Source organism: Emys orbicularis, chromosome 4, assembly GCF_028017835.1.
Source record: "Emys orbicularis isolate rEmyOrb1 chromosome 4, rEmyOrb1.hap1, whole genome shotgun sequence".
In the NCBI taxonomy this organism is placed as follows: domain Eukaryota; kingdom Metazoa; phylum Chordata; order Testudines; family Emydidae; genus Emys; species Emys orbicularis.
Window position 1 is genome coordinate 102,508,617 of NC_088686.1, and position 19,270 is coordinate 102,527,886.

Here is a 19,270-nt window from a genome sequence, read left to right on the forward strand (position 1 = left end):
TTCACATTGGGGCTTCAGGCTCTCAACATTCCTCTAATCTTCTTAACATAGATACAATAGAGAATCCTGTCTCTTACTTCCTAATTTGTAATACATATAGGAAACCATAGTAGCTTTATAACTTATTCTAAAACAAAAGGGTGACCATAATCAGTCATAAGGATTGTTCTGGTCTGTCATTCCTTTCTGCTATTCAAAAAGGGTGGCTGACAGGATGAAATCAAATCATACATTAATTCTCATAGTACATTATAAAATCCAGCTCCTACACCAATGGGATTTGGATCAGGTCCCTGAACAGAAGCAGTATGCACTTCTGATTAGTTTTTCAGTCAGCTGCAAGTATGTACAATGCTCTGAAAATGTAAGCTCTATATAAATGTGAAGTATCACATTATTTATTTCTTGGCTGAGGGGATAGAAATATCCCCCTAAACTATAGATTCTTTTGGGATGTGGGCCACATTAACCTGCCTTTTCCCTTGTGCTCTCTTGAGTGCTATGGTGAGATTCTGCCATCTATTGCACAGGGAGTAGAGACTCCCTCCTCCACTTCCTCTTGTGTGCCAGTGAAGTAAAGGGTAGGATTTGGCCCTGTATCAGAGTTCTGAGATGGAACCTATGAATTTACAAAAAATTTTGGAAGCTTTAAAGGGAGTCATTATTCAATCTATACTGAAATTGCTCAGAGTGATCATATGTCTAAGTGCTGATAAGGAAATCCAATATGACAGGAGCTATGAAAATATGAAATTACTATATAAAATTCACCATATACATTGATTACAAAAATTGATTTCAAATTGAGAGACTGACAAGTAACTCTAACCTTAATAAATAATTTTATTCAAGTTTGCATGTTATATGCTGTCCAGTAACGCAAATGAAGATAGAATTCTCTATCCCATCGACTTAAAAGAGTTTACCTGAGTAAAGACTGAATAGGATTTGGCCCTAGATTTGCACTGCTGTGCAAAAACTCCTGAAATACACATGCAGCATACAACTAAGGTTATATTCTACAGTTACATCTTTTAGGGGTCTACACAGATAATATCTTCAACCTTTCTGGAACACTATGTACATGAATGTTAGCAGCAAATGGGGCTGTAATGGCCAGGGCAATATTTTCTTTGTTTTACTGTTTGGTGCAATATTGCTACTACGTTCCCTAAGGACTAGTGTGTGCACAGGGTTTTTTTTACACTGATTTAAGTAAACTGATTTAGAATCTGATATAGTAAGACTGATACAAAATTTTGTAGACCAGATCTAACAAATATTTTTGGGAAAAAATTGTTTTATTTTTAAAGTACAGGAACTAACTGCTGTGCTTCCTGCTGTTTTTCTGCTTATTAACTAACCTCCTTCTGTGGATGGCATAGCCCAAACAAATAAAGTATAAATAGCTAACAAGTTGTATAATATTTTCAGAAAAGAATTAACTATTCTAAATGCCAAGAACTCCATTTCATGTAGCAGTAGCTTGTTGCTAACAACCTCCACTTTCCTCAGTAGATGTCACTAGATTCCAAGGTATTTCCAAGATGAGGCTAGAGGGCACAGAAGAATGTTGACTAGAGCTGGGCAAAATTTTTCAGACACCTGTTTTTTTTGCTGAAAAATGAAGTTTGGGGTCAAATTAAACATTTCATTAATCTGCTTTCAATTTGCCAAATCCTTTTGGTAAAAAAACAGCAACCAAAGTCTAAACATTTGTCCCTGTTTTGTTTGTTTGTTTGTTTTGTTATCCTTGTTTATTCCCAGACCCACCCCAGAGCCCTCACTCCCATGCCCCAGCCCCAGAGCCCCCTCCTGCACGCTGAACCCCTCATTTCTGGCCCCACCCCGGAGCCTGCAGCCCTAGCTGCAGCCCTCACCCTCTCCCGCACTTCAATCCCCTGCCCCAGTCTGGTGAAAGTGAGTGTGGGGAGGGGGAGGAGAGCGAGCAACAGAGGGAGAGGGATGGAGTGAGCTGGGGCGGGCCTCAGGGCAGGGGGCAGGACAAGGGTGTTCGGGTTTTGTGTGATTAGAAAGTTGTCAACCTTATAGACTGCAGAGCAACCTTACAACCCGAGCCCCTGCAATGCCCGGCACGCTGGCAGTCTATAAGTACTGTTTTAAAATGAAGGGTATGATACATTGCTTTAAAACAAAAAAACTCTGTATACCAAGGATCACTTTCATCACCATGTCATTGGCATCAACTCTAGGGGAGAATGTGGCACCTATTTAACAGTCTATGCCAATACTATACAAGTGTTTAGGACAGGAAGTGAAGAAGGAAATATCTAGTGGAAGCTGTGCTCGCTCTGGTGGGGGATGGCCTAGGCCCTTCGGGATCTGGTTGTGTCTGGCTGATTGGGATGCAGGGGGCCTCTGACAGGCAGGATCTGTCGCTGCCCTGCCAGCAGGGCCGGCTTTAGGCCAGTTCAACCAATTCCCCTGAATCGGGCCCCGCCCCTAAGAGGGCCCCGCGCCCAAGCCCCGGTACGGGGTACCGGGAAGAGCCGGTATGCTGTACGCGGGTGGCCCGGCTTCCCCAGGGGGCAATTTAAAGGTCCTGGGGCTCCCAGCAGAGGCTGGAGCCCCAGGCCCTTTAAATTGCCACCAGAGCCCCACTGCTGGAGCCCTGGGGTAGGGATGCGGGACTCTGGGGGCTATTTAAAAAGTCCAGGGCTCCCGTTGCTTCTACCACCCCGGCCCTTTAAATAGCCACTGGAGCCCCGCTGCTTCCCCAGGGCTCCTGAGGCTATTTAAAGGACTGGGGCGGTGGAAGCAGGGGAGCCCCGGGCCCTTTAAATAGCCCCCGAGCCCCGGGCTGCTGTTGCTACCCCGGTGGGGGAGGAGGAGGAGGAGGAGGCACTTACCGTACAGGGTGCGCTGTACCCGCACCCTCTGCCCGCACCAGCCCCGCACCCCCTGCCCTGCCTGCAGCCAGCCCCTGTCTCCAGCCAGCCCCGCACCCCCTGCCCTGTCTCCAGCCAGCCCTGCACCCCCTGCCCTGTCCGCACCAGCCCATCTCCAGCCAGCCCCGCACGCCCTGTCCGCACCAGCCCGTCTCCAGCCAGCCCCGCACCCCCTGCCCTGTCCGCACCAGCCCGTCTCCAGCCAGCCCCGCACGCCCTGTCCGCACCAGCCCGTCTCCAGCCAGCCCCGCACGCCCTATCCGCACCAGCCCGTCTCCAGCCAGCCCCGCACCCCCTACCCGCAGCCAGCCCCTGACGAACCCCCTGCCCTGCCCGCACCAGCCCCGCCCCCCCTGCCCTGCCGCTGCCCGCAGCCAGCCCTGCACCCCCTGCCCGCAGCCAGCCCCGCACCCCTGCCCACAGCCAGCCCCTGCCGCACCCCCTGCTCTGTCTCCAGCCAACCCCTGCTGCACCCCCCTGCAGACCTGCCCGAAGCCAGCCAGCCCCACACACCCCCTGCCCGCACCAGCCCTGCACCCCCTGCCCTGCCTGTAGCCAACCCCTGCCGCACCCCCCTGCCTGAAGCCAGCCAGTCCCGCACTCCTCTGTCTCCAGCCCTGCCAACCCCTGCCGCACCCCCCTGTGGCCCTGCCTGAAGCCAGCCAGTCCCGCACCCCTTGCCCTGCCTGCAGCCAGACCTACCTCCAATCAGCCCCTGCCCTGCCTCCAGCCAGCCCCATGTCCAGTGGTGCCCTGCAGTTCCCAGGGCAGTAACCCTGCACACCTGCTTCAATGAGGGGGGCAGGGAGCAGCTGGGACCCACACTTGTGCACACACACACCCAGGGAGTGGTGGGGACCCACACATGTGAAATGGAGCTCATTTCTAGTTCAGGCCCATCTTTTTAAAGAACTTTAGGTAGGGTTAACATACATCCGTATTTTCCCGGACATGTCAGGCTTTTTGGTTCTTAAATCGCCGTCCGGGAGGAATTTTTAAAATTTAAAAATTCCTCCCGGGAAAATACGGACGTATGGTAACCCTATTGGTACAATAAATACATACTGTGGCACATCCCTTAAATCAAAACTTCTTATAGGGAACCGATTGCTAAGAAATGAAAGGCTTTTTTTTTTTTCCATTTTTTTTTTTTTTTAAGTCATCCCTGCTGGGGCCCCACCAAAAATGTTCGAATTGGGCCCCGCACTTCCTAAAACCGGCCCTGCCTGCCAGGGTCCGTCCCCAGTGGCGGGTGACCCGGGAAGGCCGCAGGGGGGCTCGCCAACACTCCCCCCCACTTTGTTCCGCCCGGAACGTTTTGGTGAGTGCACCGAGCCCCCCCCCTCCGGAACCCGCGGAGGGCGCCGCAGCTCCCCGGGGGCGTATTAACCAGCGGACTCGGTGTCACGAGACGCCAGGCCGTAGCGGAAGTAGGAAGTGAAGGTAGCGAAGCTCCGAGCTGGGCCTCGGGGGCTGCTCTAGCGGCCGTAAGGAGCCGGGCCCGGAGCCCGACATGGCGGCGCGTGCGCGGCTCTGCTCGCTGCTCGGCTCGGTGCTGGCCCTGGCCGCGCTCGTGGGGCAGGTGACGGGGGTCAAGGTGAGCGGAGCGGAGCGGGGGCTCCCCAGCCCGGCCGGGATCCCCGCGGACGGTCCGTGGTTGTCGGCGGATTCCCCCGCGGAGCCGGGGCCAGCCTCGTTCCCCATTGCTGGCATCAAAGCGGCCCCGCCCCGCCAGAGCCCTGCCCCCTTACCCTGCTGACCCTCCTCAATAGACTCCCCCGCCCCAGCAGATCCCGGCCCCGGGGGGTCTGGAGGCCGCGGGGGAGACGCGGACGGTACGAGGTGGTGACGGGGGTGACACTCAGCCTGGTGCCAGCCGGAGCCCGGGGAATAAAGGCTCGGGGTTGTTGTCTAGTTTAGGCTCTTGCTGCCTCAGAGGGCTGGAGACGGGCGCGGGGCTTAGGGCGAAGAGGTGAGCCCTGCCCTGAAGAACTGGGCTCAGGCTTTCGAAAGCAGGGGCCGAAATACCAGGAGTTAATGGGCCCTCAGCGTTGTTGAAGATCGGCCCACTTACTTAACAGACTAACTTTAGGCTCCTATTTTTTGAAAATCAAGGCTTTGGCTTGTCATACGAAGTAATTGAGGGGACTGGGACCAAAATCTTTAGTTAGGATGTTATTTTGAAAGGTGACATCTTACTTCAAGTATGTAAAAATATCTGCATGGGGTTGAGTTTATGGACAGTTGGGGTTTATTGGATTGAATGTTTTAAGGCAGCCATGAATAGGCATGATTCACTTCATCGTTAATAAGTTTTGATATAAGAAACCAAATGAATCCCCTTTTCCCACTACCCCCCTCAAGATTCTTGATGATTGCATTTTGTGTGGATTTTCCTCAATCGTCCTTAAGGTCCAGCTCTTTATTTGTGCCCTCTTATTATTGAACTACTCAATTTCTCATTGAAGTTTTTGGCACCCATCTCCTTGACTATCCCTCAGAAGTTTGCCTTAGTTTACCTAACCTATCAGTATCCCTCAGGTCCCGCATCATCTGAACTGTGTTTTTGTATGGTTATGTAAGCAATGCACTCATAAACTAGGGTAAATTTGAATCTTAATTTTTATTAAGCCAACATAACTTGCTCAAGGGACAGAAGGCTGGGTCAGTGTGAAGAGAAGCTTTCTTTGGTAGAGGACCACCACCTGCTAATTGATGTAAGAGAGGGATTCCAGTAATCCATGTTCTCTGGTCTGTAACTGAACATGTACATGCTTAGACAAACAGATACATGGGTCTCATTACCAGAGTAAGTGCTTATATTTGTTTTCTTGGTTGAAGGGTCTTGGCTAAGCCTGAACTAGGATATGAGGAATTTGTTGTGCACACCATATTGGATTTAGGAGGCGACTTTAGCTTATTCAACCAAGGAACTAATCTTGTGGGCTTTCAGCTGGTAGACAAGCTACTTCTTCATTTGCTGTCTGTGTACAAGGTTGGTAAAATGATGGATGGTTTTAGCTTTTTAAATGAAGCTCTTTATAGTCTGGTTTACTGACAAGAAAAATCAGAGTTAGACATGAATAATAAACAAGAACAAAATGTAGATATTAGTCTACCAGTTGTAAAATTTAAGCTTGTGTTACTCTTGCAAGTAAATATTGTATTTAGTAAATGACTTGACTCTGACATTCTGTATTGAGGCACTGTCAAAGTGAATCTGTCAAAAATAAGAGGACAAGTGGTTGACACATACCCATCAAAGAGCCCCTTTCTTGAGTCAAGGCTTCTGTATTGTGTGTATAGTCAGAATATTTATTGAGGCCCAGTTGTATAAAGGTATATATAGGGACTGTCACATGTACATCTTATTTCAATATTTGTTTGTATCTTGGTAAACCAGTTTTATGCAATATTCCAAGTGTAAGCTCTCTAGCGCTCTTTAGGGCTCCAACAGCTTGTGCTGTTTCATTGATCTAGATTTTCTTGATTTTCTTTTATCTGATTTATGTTTCTTTAGGTGCTCCACTGTTGACTAGTATCTTGTAGAAGGTGAACATTTACGACATCATCAATTTATTTGCCCTTTTTATCTAGCTGTGAATACTCTTCATGAGCTAATTGCCAGCTAAGCGCTCCCATTTTATCCAGATATCTTATATCTCCTTTTTAGTATTAGTTAGCCCTCCAACTGTCATGTAACAAGATGTAAATACGTGACATTACTTGTTGTCTTCTGCAGGTGGCTGGTGTGCAGCGTGAACAAGATTGGCTCTAACATCCTTTATGCCTTCCTAATCAATCAAGCTACATTCATGTACCATTACTCTGAGCTCATTGACCAAACCAGGATTTTATTCAGTGTACATGTTTATTGTCAATTCTTTTTTAGCTAGTAGTCTCTTCTGCAATACTTTGTTGAAATTCAAGTCAGCTTTCAAGCAGGCTGCCCGTTTTTGCTTTTGCTGGCTTCCTGTCCCTTTCCCAAATAAATTAATCTGATTTGTGTTTAAGCATGCCATCATTTATAAATACATGCTGACCATCTTTGACCCATTCAGAAATCTGTTATATGTATGGACTTGAGGAAAGGGAAGGGATTTTTCCTTCCTATGTATATTTGCAAATGGGAAGTAAGTTATTGGAGGCTTTTTGCTTCCAGTCCAATAATAACCTAAAATATGAAAACCTCAGTTACAACTTCTCCATGCCATAGTAAGCTGTTAATTTTATCTTCTTTCTGTAATTTTACTCTTGTGCTTCCTTGGGTTTTATTACTATTTTCTCCCCTTTTATTTGTTTCTCCAAGCGTCCTGTCCTCATTTTCCAGTTTCCCCTTTCTTTATTTGGGGACCAGGATGTCTTCTGGGATTCCCCTTTTCCACCTTCCACTTGGACCTCTCTGCTATTGTCTCCTTCATCCACCTAAAACAAGGACACTGTGCGTTCTGGTGAGCCTTCTAACAATTTCCCTTACAAGCCTTTCTTTTACAAGCAAGAATAATAGTCACTGAAGAAGGATTTGTCCACAAGGGTCTCTCTCTACCAGTCTTCATTCAAGATGAATATTTCCTCCTTCATTCTTCTTAAACTGTTCTCTAGCTACACATCTGTATCTTCATTATACAGCTACCATCACAAATTGATTAATTCAGGTACACCTATTTAAGTAATCCTTGAAATCCTATTGTAGAAAATAAAGTATATTTTACAAATTCTGTTCTTCCAAAGCAAAATAGGGAAGGCAAGCTACTCTTGCAGTCCAAAGTACACCTCTACCCCAATATAATGCTGTCCTCAGGAGCCAACAAATCTTACCGCATTATAGGTGAAACCGCGTTATATCGAACTTGCTTTGATCTGCCGGAGTGCGCAGCCCCCCCCCCCCCCCCGGAGCACTTGATCTGCCGGAGTGCGCAGCCCCGCCCCCCCGGAGCACTGCTTTGCCGCGTTATATCCAAATTCGTGTTATATCAGGGTAGAGGTGTAATACAATTACTTTTGGAATTGGTCCATTTTCTAGAAATTGGCTTCTGTCCCCAAAACTGCTAATAGTTCTTACATTTAAGAAAAATTGGTGATTAAGACAGGTTTCAATGGACATATGTGTGTAGTGTAGTATATAATATGTATTGCATCAACTATATGTTTTTGTAGAAGACTTTTTGATGGTTGATAACAATTTGTTCTAAGCATGTGTTTTCTTTACAGAATTCTGAGGATGTCCGATGTAAATGCATATGTCCTCCTTACAAAGATCATCCTGGCAATATTTACAACAAAAATGTTTCACAGAAAGACTGGTGAGTTTATGGAGTTCAGAAATTAGAAGGTGTATTCTCATTAGGGTTATATTGCACTTCAGTGGGTCATCCTTCATTAATGATTATATAGGGATAGTTATTTCTTTTGTTGTGGCATGGGGAGAAATTTTATCCCATATATTAGTAGTTGATGCTCTCCCTCTTCAGAGTGTTCGCCTCGAACTCATTCTTCCTTCCCTGTTGGTTTTTGGGGGGGGGGTGGGGTGGGGGAAAGAAGGGACATAATTTGATTTGGCTTCTTGGAATTGTTTTTAGAATGTGGAGAACAAGTATGGTCACAGGACTGGGAGTTGGGAGATCTGATTTCTGTTCTATTCTGAGTTTGTTGAGTCACCTGGGCTCTACATGCCTGAACCTTCTTAAGTGAGCAGTGGAGGAAAAGTAAAAACCAAAAGTTTTTTGAGGCCTAATTCATTTCTGTAAAGTGCTTAGTCCATCCCCGGATTACAATCCTGTAGAAGTGCAAAGTATTCATTAGTGACATATTGACCTTACCTTTTATCTATTTTTAAGAGACCTAGAGACCTCTGAGCATGATGGGAAGCCACAAATTAATAGCTCAATCCTGCAAATGCTTTCACGTCTGAGAAATTCCATTGAAATCAATGGAACCTATCATAGGAGTAGAGTTATTCATGTATGTGTCTGCAGGATTGGAGTTTAATTTATTAAATCACTCACTCTCATCGGACGAACAAAAAAGGTTTGGTAGAACCTACATTTTGTAGATTCAAAGCTTAAATTAATGTCATGAACATTATTTGAGTATAAAGTGCTTTGTCTAGTCAAGGCCATTATTTTATTCCAAATTATTAAATTTGTCACAGTAGAAATAATGTCATGGTGCAGTGATGAAATAGATTGAGATTATCTCAGTTGCAGCACACTTACGAAACCGTTTGCTACAAGCACTGCTGCTGATTTTTGTACTGCCCATTATTTCACTTCTCTGTAACTAAAAATTACTTTCTCAGTGGCTTGCTTAATCTAGGATCTAGCAGAAGGCCTGCTGCTCCTATTTCATTAGGTAGATATTTTCCCTGAATTCAACTGGAGCAGAGTTGAACCTAAGGTTCCTTAGTATTGTCATTAATTGAAGGAAAAATCAGTTTTGAAGACTTGAACAATAAATTGTATGTGGAGAAAAACTGGTATATAATGGGTCTTGGATAACCTACTCTCCAGCTTTTAAATGTCATCTTGTAATCATGCTTGAGACCATTTGAGAACAGTTTATGGATTTGTGGGCTTCTTTTGAAATGTCTTGATGCTATTTCAAATTCCTGATTTACTTTTTCAGAGGAGTATGATGGCTGGAGAGTGCATTCATGTGTAATAAAGCTGGGAACTTAGTGCTGTACAGCTGGCCTCTTCTCCATCTGCATGAGTTAGTTTTATTGCTGAATAGGACCGTGATATACTGCATTCACTTGATATTTAGCTCAGTTAGTTACATCGTACTAAAGAACCAGATCAATTTTTAATGTGCCTGTATAAGTTATTCACCATATAGTGGCCGCTTACAATTGGATTATCCAGACATTAAATTAGATTTTATATCCAGTGTGGTGTCTGTAATGTGATGATAATGAACTTACCATTAGGGAGTCTTATCAGGGCTTTTATTCACACTATTTTTCCAGGTTCAGACTTTGGACATGATCCTACAAAGTGCTGATGTCAGTATGAGTTGAGGATATCTTGACCTCACCAAAAGTGCTCACTGCTTTATGGGGTCAGGCCCACAACTACTGTAGACCGTTCAGCCCTGATGACTAATGCACTAGGCCCGGCATAAGGGATGTTTTATTCTAATAATTGAATACTCTGTGCTCTCGGATATCAGTAAAATGTTAACCCTTTTGAAGGAAGTATGTTTGAATGGGTTTTAGTGCCCAAGAGACTGACCAAAGTGGGATAGCCATGGGTTGGCATTTAGTGGGGAGATGGAGGTGAGACACTTAACACTCTTCTGGCCTAATGAGTAAGGCTACGATTTTTTCACGGAGGCCGTGGAAGTCACAGAATCCGTGACTTCCAGCAACCTCCATGACTTCAGCCCCAGCAGCCAGGAGCTGCGTGTTCCCCCTGCTGCCCGGGGATTGGTCACATGGATCTCTAGCATTTTAATCTGGCCCAGCACTGTGCTAAATCTTAACTGAGCTGTCCTTGTAAGCAGATATTTTAAGGTTTGATAACCTGCTATTGACTTGTCCTATTGCTGTGAGTTATGGGCACAAAGGCAGAAGTTGCTTCCAGCACCAAATAAGTGTTATGCACCAAAAGAGAGTCTGGGATGAGAACTGTGAGCAAGCAAACAGTGACTAAATGAAAGGCCTGGAATTACACAATGCATTGGCAGAGCAGTTGTCTTGGGACAGTTGGCGTCCAATGCTGTAATTTATAATGACTGGATTATATGCCAAAAGTTTGGTCACCGCAAAGATCTTGCCTTATGTTTTGTTCAGTTTTTAACCAAATAATGCGTGGGGTTGACGCTTCACTTTTCTTTCTACTGAACGTGTTCCTAAATGTTCACCTTTATGTCAGTTTAAATAAAAAGGTAACTTTATTCTTTCTCTGATACATGTGTGTAACTCACATTGGCAAAAGTGGGAGTTCTGTTCACATATCAAAGAGAGACTAAACTCTGTTTTTCTTCAGACAACATCTACTTGTTCTAAACTTTTCTAAATAGTGCCAAAAATGTGTTGGGTGCTTTACAGATCAGTAAGAAGATATGGTCTCTGCTCAAAATGGGCTTAAATCTGAATAGATGACCTAGATGGGTAAGGAAATAAAAAAACTATTTGATGAAGATGAGGAAGGGAGAAATGGACAGTAGCTGTAGTCACTCCTACCTTGCCATGATGTCTGTCAAAGTACACCTTGTCCGTCCTTTAAGTTCTGAGATTGCTTTTGTCATTTAAAAAAAAGAAAAAGTAAATTCAACCCTTATAATTTCCTTCCTTGAGTCTATTGAGTGTTGAATACCCTGCTCTTGAACTTGTGTATTGTTTAAGGCCAAAAATCAGTGAAGCAAATGTCCTGTGCTCCATTCTTGTTTTTGAGATGTGGAGAAAACTAATGGAAACGCTAACCTGTGGGGGAAGTGAGGTCTGTTGCACTACTAATGGTGGCATCTTAATGTCTATTTCTCAATGTTTGAATAGACCAGTGCCCAACCTTGTTACACAGGAGGGCCACATAAATCTAAGCACAACCTTGTGTGGGTCAAATAGATTCTATATATTTTAATAAGATTGAAAGTCACCTGTATTGAATTATATTTTAAGTTCATATGTATTTAGATAGGTTGTTTCTATGTACAGTCGTGTCTATTTACACACTTGTGTAAACTAAAATAATGTAAACATGACGACAAAACGCTAATGAATCGAACATTAGTATATTGTATTGAGGCAGGCTCTGGGCCTTATGAAATGCTCTAGTGGGCAGTAGATTGGGCACCCCTGGAATAGACCATCTATATTAGTTTTAATAAGAACTTTCTAGCTGGCTAACTAAGCTTGAGCAGCTAAGTCGCTATGTAATTTGTCTCATTTAAGTAAATTCAATTTTGAAAAGTTAAAATCTGAAAAAGTTAAAGCTTGAACTTTTCTAGGTAGTAATTTCTAACTCTTAATCAAAGATCAGTTTCTCTTGCCCCTTGCTGTGGAATCGGCATGCATTCAGAGCAGAGGGAACTGCCTAAGTAGTGGAGTAAAATCAACCAAACTGACTCTAAGCTATTTTTCTTTCTCCAGTGATTGTCTTCATGTGGTTGAGCCTATGCCCGTCCCTGGACCTGATGTGGAGGCATACTGCTTACGTTGTGAATGCAAATACGAAGAGAGAAGCTCTGTCACAATTAAAGTAAACATGTCATTCCACTGCTGTATATTAAACATTTCAGCCAGCTAATAAATGCACTACCTTTTATAAGTGTATCCTTAAAAACAAAGCATTCTGAGTGCTCTAGAGGCATTATAATAATTAAATTACATAATCTCACTTAAACTCAGAATAGCAGTAGCACTAATAGTTAAGGCTGAATCATCAGGCTTAAAGGGACTCTGTTAAATACCTTAGTCTCAAAATTTTCCATCCCTGACATTTGCTAAGGGGGATTCTTGTTTTTCTAAGAATTCTGGGTATTTTTATCAGTTTATGGGTTTAGTATCTTTCTCACCCTTTCCCCCACCTCCCCACGGTCCCTTGTTACGAAGATGCATATTTTGCTACCTTGACAGACACAGTTGGCTAACTATTCTCAGCTCAAAGTGATGCTGTGCCCACAAAAACCAAATCAGCCATGTTAGCTTTAATGGGTGAATTTAATAAAAATGAGCTCAAGTTTGGGCGGGCAGGCAACCAACCTTTGGGACATCCTCCAACCAGGTCTCTTATCTGCCTTCTTCGTCCCTTCGTTGCTCTACCTCTCCTGTACCTGTTTTTGGCCATCTTGGGAGATCAGCTTATGGAGAAAGTTTTAAAGTGAATTTTGAAGCATAGATTTTGAATGTTGTTATGCATTGAAACGGAGCCCCCACCCCCATTGACATTATCCAGTTAATAATAAGAAACTGTGGGTTTCTTGTCCAAACCTAAGATAACTGAATGGAGACAAACAAGCTTGACTGCAAAGGGAACCCCTGAATCACCAGCCCACAACCGAAACGGAATGTTAGTCTTATTTTGAGATGGGATTTTTCTCCCCAGTCTTTTGCAGAGAAGGAGCTTGAGATCTCAAGAAAGACTAAGAGGAAATTTTGTCTTAATCTGTGAACTTCCTTTTTCTTTGTCATTCACTCCAAACACATTAATATTATTTGGATCTGTGTGTCTGTGGCTTAATTTCTTGAGGTTGTTTGTTTAATTTAGAGACATCGTCAAGGTTAATAGGCATAAAGCAGACCTACTGACTGATTTACAGGCATTTTGTTTGTCTTGTTGTTCCTTTGCTTTGGCTGTCTGCCCTGTTCTTGAGAGTATTATGTGGAGTAAGTTCTCAGCAATAGTGAAAATTGTGCTTACGTTTTACTGCATGCAGGTTACAATCATAATCTATTTATCCATCTTGGGCCTCCTGCTGCTGTACATGGTGTACCTTACATTGGTAGAACCTATACTGAAGAGACGTCTCTTTGGACATTCACAGCTGATTCAAAGTGATGAAGACATTGGGGTAAGTTCACTTGAATGAATGCAATTGAACGCTTCCTTATGAAGGTTTTTCAATGGCAAAATAGCCCTCTTTTTCGAGGGACTGGTGGTAATCTTCACTGTTGCAGAAAGTTGTGTGGTCTCTCCAAGACCATTTCTTCACTTCCAATATGTCCACCCCGTAAACAGGTGGATAGCGAGTTCAGGAGCTAGGGATTACCCTTTTCTCCCCCAAACCTAGATTGTGGAGTAGTCCCCCTTTCTCAGAGCAGTCAAGGGAGGGAAAGAATAGGAAGTAAAATTTTCCTTACAGGGTTAAATGCTGCATTCCACCTGATAAGGGTTGCTATATTTTAGGTGGACTAGCGCAATGGTAAGGGGAAAATCTAAATAATAGATATATGAAGGGGTGTAGTCCTCCTTTGCTACTTCAACTTATGTTGGTTGACACTATTTTTAAAAAAAAAAAAAGTCCAGCAGTGAAATATTGTCATGAGGGGACATTTTATTTCAGTTAAGTCTTATTCTTATAATTTAGTTTCCTGCACATGATGAGAATAGGTTCCCTAAGATCCAGAACAAACTGTTTCAAGAGGTCTACTTGCACTTTGGAAATGGACCATTGGTAAGCAGTATGATGGCCCATGTTTGGCCCAGTTTGTTTATTGTTAATGTAGACAAGACAAAATTGTCTTCAGCACCATAATGGGAAGGGTATTTAAGACCTGAAACATGGTGCTGAAAATAATGGGGGATTTTGTCCTTGCTACATTAGCAAATAAACAGTTGGTACCAGTTGAGTGGGGTAAGGGAGGACTATGTTACAGACAGCTATTGCTGGTGCGGGTCATTTTTTATGTTGTAGAGAGACTTACAGAATATCTATTAAAATAGAGAGATGACAATGCATTACAACTAATCAGCTTTACAAAGCTGATGGTCTGTTGTTTGCTATGTAGAGATGTCTGAACAAAGTAATGTAGATATGCTAGTCTAGGGTGATGTTGCTGTGAAGCCATTATAGTCACCTGTTACCTTGACTGACTTATTACATTGATAGTGAAGCACTTCACAAAAGTATGAGCCAAACTCTCTCAGGGGAAGTTTGCTGAAGCAATTTGAAAAATCAAGAACTTATGTTTGCAGTCTAAGAAGTATTAAGTATGTAAGGTTCCTAATCCATGCTTACAAGTAACAGCTAAATATACAAAACAATTTATCAAGTCTAGAAAATACACTGGTGTATTTACCATATTGTATAACCAAGCAACATTAGCAGTAGAGTTAAAGCTCATTTTGAGCATAGTGTAACTTTAGTAGACCTTAAAGGAGGAAAAAAAACATAAACAGGTGGATTTCAGTTTGCTTTAACTAAGTTTGCCAGCAGCTGTGACCACTTAATGTCCAGTTTAGTAGGGGGGGGGTGGTGGTGGTGGTGTTTTTTTTAAATAAACTAGGGAACAGAATAAAGAGATTAAAAGTGCTTGTTATGCCTTAAGAATATTGTCATTATTGCTTCAAAGTAAATAGTAAGTTAACAATGCAGCAACACTAAAAGGTGTCGCACAATTTTGGAACTCATAGCAATTTTGTTTACAGTGAAACAAAATGATGATATCTTTATTTACAAAGTCTATTTAAAAACCCAATAGTATTGTGTGGCTGTCACTTTAATAGCTTTAAATCCAAACTTGGATAGTAGTCAAACCCTAATGGATCAGACTTGGTTTCCATTCATGCTCTGTATTTTTATTTGCATAGTGTGTTTAAAAAGTTGCTTCCATCATATTTAGTATGGTGAATTGAACACTTTTTAATATGGAAAGAATTATTGTCTTCCTGTGTAAACCGAGAAATAGATCACTTAGAATTCTGTCATCTTAGCTTACTACCAGTGGCCATCAGCCACCTTGATGAAAAGTAATCTTATTCTTAAAAGATGTAAACAATTATAAATATTTCCCTTCTGGAAATATAACTACAATATCCAACATTAAACACTTACATTCACCTGATACTTAATCATGAAAACAATCAAATACTTCACAAGTCGTATTAAAATCTTTAAACTATTTTCTCTAAATCATAAGAGGATCAGCACCAGCCCTCTTACAGATTCCAAGACCAGAAGGGACCATTGTGATCATCTAGTTTGACATTCTGTGCACAAGAATGTCTTGCTGGGAGTTTGGGATGGTCATTATTTATGTGTGATGTAGCAGTGTAAATTTTAACTCAAGGTAGTAAAAACACGCTTCAGACCAACACATTTATACATCATCTGTCCCTGTATTTTCCCTTTCTTTTTGAAGCAACATTTAATATGAAAAAATCCTTTGTATGAGCCTTGTGGCATACCTAATTGTAGTATAAAACTGTCTGGTAACTTATGTCATGATTTATGAAAGTATGAAACTTTCACAACTGTTTATGTGGGGTTTGAAATATGCCTGACTACCTAGGTTAACTACTAAAGCTGTTTAGTATTTGTTTACTGCAGTTTGACTGTTATAATGTAATGCAGAGCTAGAATCTAAGGCCCTGATTCTGCATGGCCTTTTATGTGGTCAGACTCCATTTAAGTCAGCAGAATTTTGGATGGACCAAGGAGTCCATCTATGCAGATGTCATGGCAAGTCTGGGGTAGAAAAGAATATTTTCTTTAAGGGGAGGGATTTTCAGAAGTGCTCAGCATAAATCTACCTCTGCTCCCATTAAAGTCAGTGGTAAGAGTTAAGGCACCACTGAGTGCCTTTGCAGCTAGCACTCTGAAGCAGAATCATATTTCAGGAGTTTTATAAATGCAAAATTGGCCACAGGCAATAAGACGTTTTCTGCACCATAATTACTGTAGACAACACCTCTCTCACTAAGCTCTCATTAAGACCTGTAACCTGGGTGTCATCTTCAACTAGGTCCCAATCTAGATTTATGTCAGAATCTTGCTGCTTCTTCCTGATTAACATCTCTAAAATCTGGCTTAATTCTCCATCCACATAGCTAAAACCCTTGTCCAAGCTTTCATCTCCCATCTTGACTACTGCAATGTCATCTTCTTTGGCTTGACAAGTGGTCCTGCTTATGTCCATTCAGAAAGCTGCAAAGATAATTTTCCTCGTTCCTGGCTTTGACCACGTTGCCCCTCTCTTTTCATCCCTCCACTCACTCCCCTTTCTCTGTCACATCAAACATAAACTACTTGGCTTACCTTTCAAGGCTCTTTGCAGCCTATCCTCCACTATACCTATCATCTCACCTCTATCGAGTGTCCGCTCCAGTCTTCATCTCCATCTTGCTAAACTTTCAAACAAGCACCTTTGTGCTTTCTCCCGTGCTGCCCCCCATTGATGGGAGGTGCTCCTGGGGAACATCTACAAAGCCATCTCCACTATCGTCCTTTGAATTCCTCCATAAAACTCTCCTTTGCTATGTTTACACAAAACTTAAGTTAGCCAGCTGCTGTGCTGAGACCCTCTATCATATCTAACCAGTATTTTCTAATTTTCCTTGTGCTCCCCCATTGGCCCATCTGTATCCGCCTATTGTCTCTTGTCTAATACTTAAACTCTTTGGGGAAGGGAATGTCTTTTTGTTCTGTGTTTTGTTCAGTGCTTAGTACAATGGCATCTTGGTCTATGAGGTGCTACCTCAATATAAATAATAATAATCCATTTAAGGGTGAGGTGTATTGCTGATCACTGAGTTGCTGTACTCAACATCATGTCACAAATAAAATAATCACTTCTGAAAACTTTTTTGCAATAAAACAAGGCAAGGTATAGAAATACACAAGCTTCAAAATTGAGTCTCCTTTGCTGTGTTAGCACAGTGCATAGTTTATAATGGTGTTTTTTCATCTGAAACGCATCATATACATGACCTTTTCCAATGTAGTTTTTAAAACATAATTTTCTTTGTCCAAAACATTTTGGGAGCCAAATAAAAGGTTCTGTTCCAAATGTCTTTGTTTATGACTTGGGATTTTTTTCCAGTAAATAAATCCAGCTTTGCAGATACTGTTAGAAAAGGGACAGCGTAAATGCTAAACAAACACTCAGTTGTTCAGCTCTTTGTCACTTAAACAGCTGTATTTACATGTAGCAGTGGGTTTGGTTTAGTGACAGTAAACATCAGTGTTTTGGTATTATAGGGCATCTTTGTGCGACTATTCAAAATTACTTTACGGTAACAGGTTAAAATCTAGTAGTGTGCTGGCTAAGCAAAGACGCGGGCTCCTCAGTTCAATTTTAAATTGAAGTACCAGCATGAAAACAAATGGGAGTGTCCAAGTGCCTTGGTCAACAATTTTGGGCTTCATGTTCAAACAGGTGCTAATGTATGTAAAGCTGTGTGCATGTTACTTTTGAGTATGTGGTGGTGGTGGTGCCCTTGCCTACAAAGTCAGCATGGGCCTGCTCCCATTTACTTCACTGGTGTAGGATCAGATTCCATATGACCATTACTTATTACTTTGAGACACTGACCATATGAAAGGTACTGCAGAACATAACACTAAATTGTTTTATATAGGAAATCCACAGAAATTATTTTCTATAAAATGTTGAAATATACAGTCTATATCCAGTTAAAGCTTGTTTTGCACACAAAGCTGCCTGGCAAGCTTGCGTAACTTATTTTATCCAGAAGAATATTGTAATTAACAGTAGTTACGCAGTGAAATTGCTGAAATATAAATACTACTTTCTGCAATTGCAGGATCACCAACCTTTTGCAAATGCTCACGATGTGCTGGCTCGTTCCCGGAGTCGTGCCAATGTGTTGAACAAAGTGGAGTATGCCCAGCAACGTTGGAAGCTACAGGTCCAAGAGCAGCGCAAATCTGTCTTTGACCGTCATGTTGTGCTCAGTTAATTGATGTCTAATTCAATGATGACCAGAAGAAAGTAAAAGGGACTAAAGGAAAGAGCTGACTTATGTCTTCCTGATTCTACCACTTTTGAATGGTTTGTTACTGGCAGCAAAAAAGTGTTAACTTTGTAAGAATGTTCTGGAGTGGAAACTATCAAAAATAAACAACAAAGTTAATTAGCCAAAAGCTGATAATTCTTTACATTTTTTTAAATGGCATTTACTAATAAAACTAAAAAAAACAACTTACTCTAAGGTATCTTTGGATGTAACTGTGGTACCTTATTTATTATGACTAAGATGTTTTTAAATGTAACTTATACGGTTTAAAAAGCACCAGAGAGCATACTCTGTAACAAAAGATCAGTTACAACACACTAATCACTTTACTCAGTGAACCTTTGTAAATATATTCAGTTTTTCTCCTCACTGTTTAATGCTGTGTACTGGAAATCTAAATCTTGCAGTGTAGTTTTCCTATCTGACATTGGCCAGTTGTGTTCATCATTTGGTTTCTTGCACTGTTACTTTGAAGATGTTTGTATAGCAGCTGACCGTTGCAAACTTAAGGCAAAACTTAAATGGACGATGACTGTTGATGATAAGCTGCACACTTAAGGTACTGTGATGTAGATAAACTAATGCAGTGCATATTAAGACAGTGCTTTACTTTTTTTTACGTTTTGCTTTGATCACTTAGTATATTGTGTGTGCTACCTACAGATCTCTTCCCTGTCTCTTCATGGATAAAGTCTCAGGAGTTAGTGTATGATAAAGTATATATTTAAAAAATAAACTCTGTATTTGTCTGGGTTGATGGTATAAGGCATATACTCTCCAGCATCTTCTGTCATCTTGGGAGTTAGGTGTATTTTTTAACTGTGATGCTGTACTCATCCCTCTGAGGTATACAGCTACTGGATAACTAACTTTCATATATCCTCTTTGGAATGGAACAATTAAAGATGATCATGATTTTTGAAAAACCTATTTGCAGTATCT

At 42.1% G+C, this 19,270-nt stretch overlaps 1 protein-coding gene across 2 annotated transcripts; it reads left to right on the plus strand.

Annotated features, from left to right (window-relative positions):
* The first annotated feature begins 4,372 nt into the window (after window positions 1-4,372).
* TMEM9B (TMEM9 domain family member B) lies at window positions 4,373-19,270 on the plus strand. Of its 2 annotated transcripts, none has more exons than XM_065403241.1 (5): window positions 4,373-4,506; window positions 8,121-8,212; window positions 12,001-12,109; window positions 13,287-13,421; window positions 18,116-19,270. In XM_065403241.1, the coding sequence occupies exons 1-5, from the start codon at window positions 4,423-4,425 to the stop codon at window positions 18,269-18,271; spliced, it is 576 nt and encodes a 191-aa protein (XP_065259313.1). In that variant the 5' UTR covers window positions 4,373-4,422; the 3' UTR covers window positions 18,272-19,270. The 2 variants fall into 2 exon arrangements, with proteins under 2 accessions (XP_065259313.1, XP_065259314.1); XM_065403242.1 differs by lacking the exon at window positions 4,373-4,506 and adding an exon at window positions 5,865-5,904.

What these genes read in the sequence shown, in the direction of transcription:
- TMEM9B (XM_065403241.1), top strand. Translation starts at nt 4,423, where the DNA reads ATGGCGGCGCGTGCGCGGCTCTGCTCGCTGCTCGGCTCGGTGCTGGCC. An exon ending in AATGTTTCACAGAAAGACTG is followed by an intron (nt 8,213 to 12,000) that starts GTGAGTTTATGG and finishes TTCTTTCTCCAG; the next exon opens with TGATTGTCTTCATGTGGTTG. An exon ending in AAAGTGATGAAGACATTGGG is followed by an intron (nt 13,422 to 18,115) that starts GTAAGTTCACTT and finishes CTGCAATTGCAG; the next exon opens with GATCACCAACCTTTTGCAAA.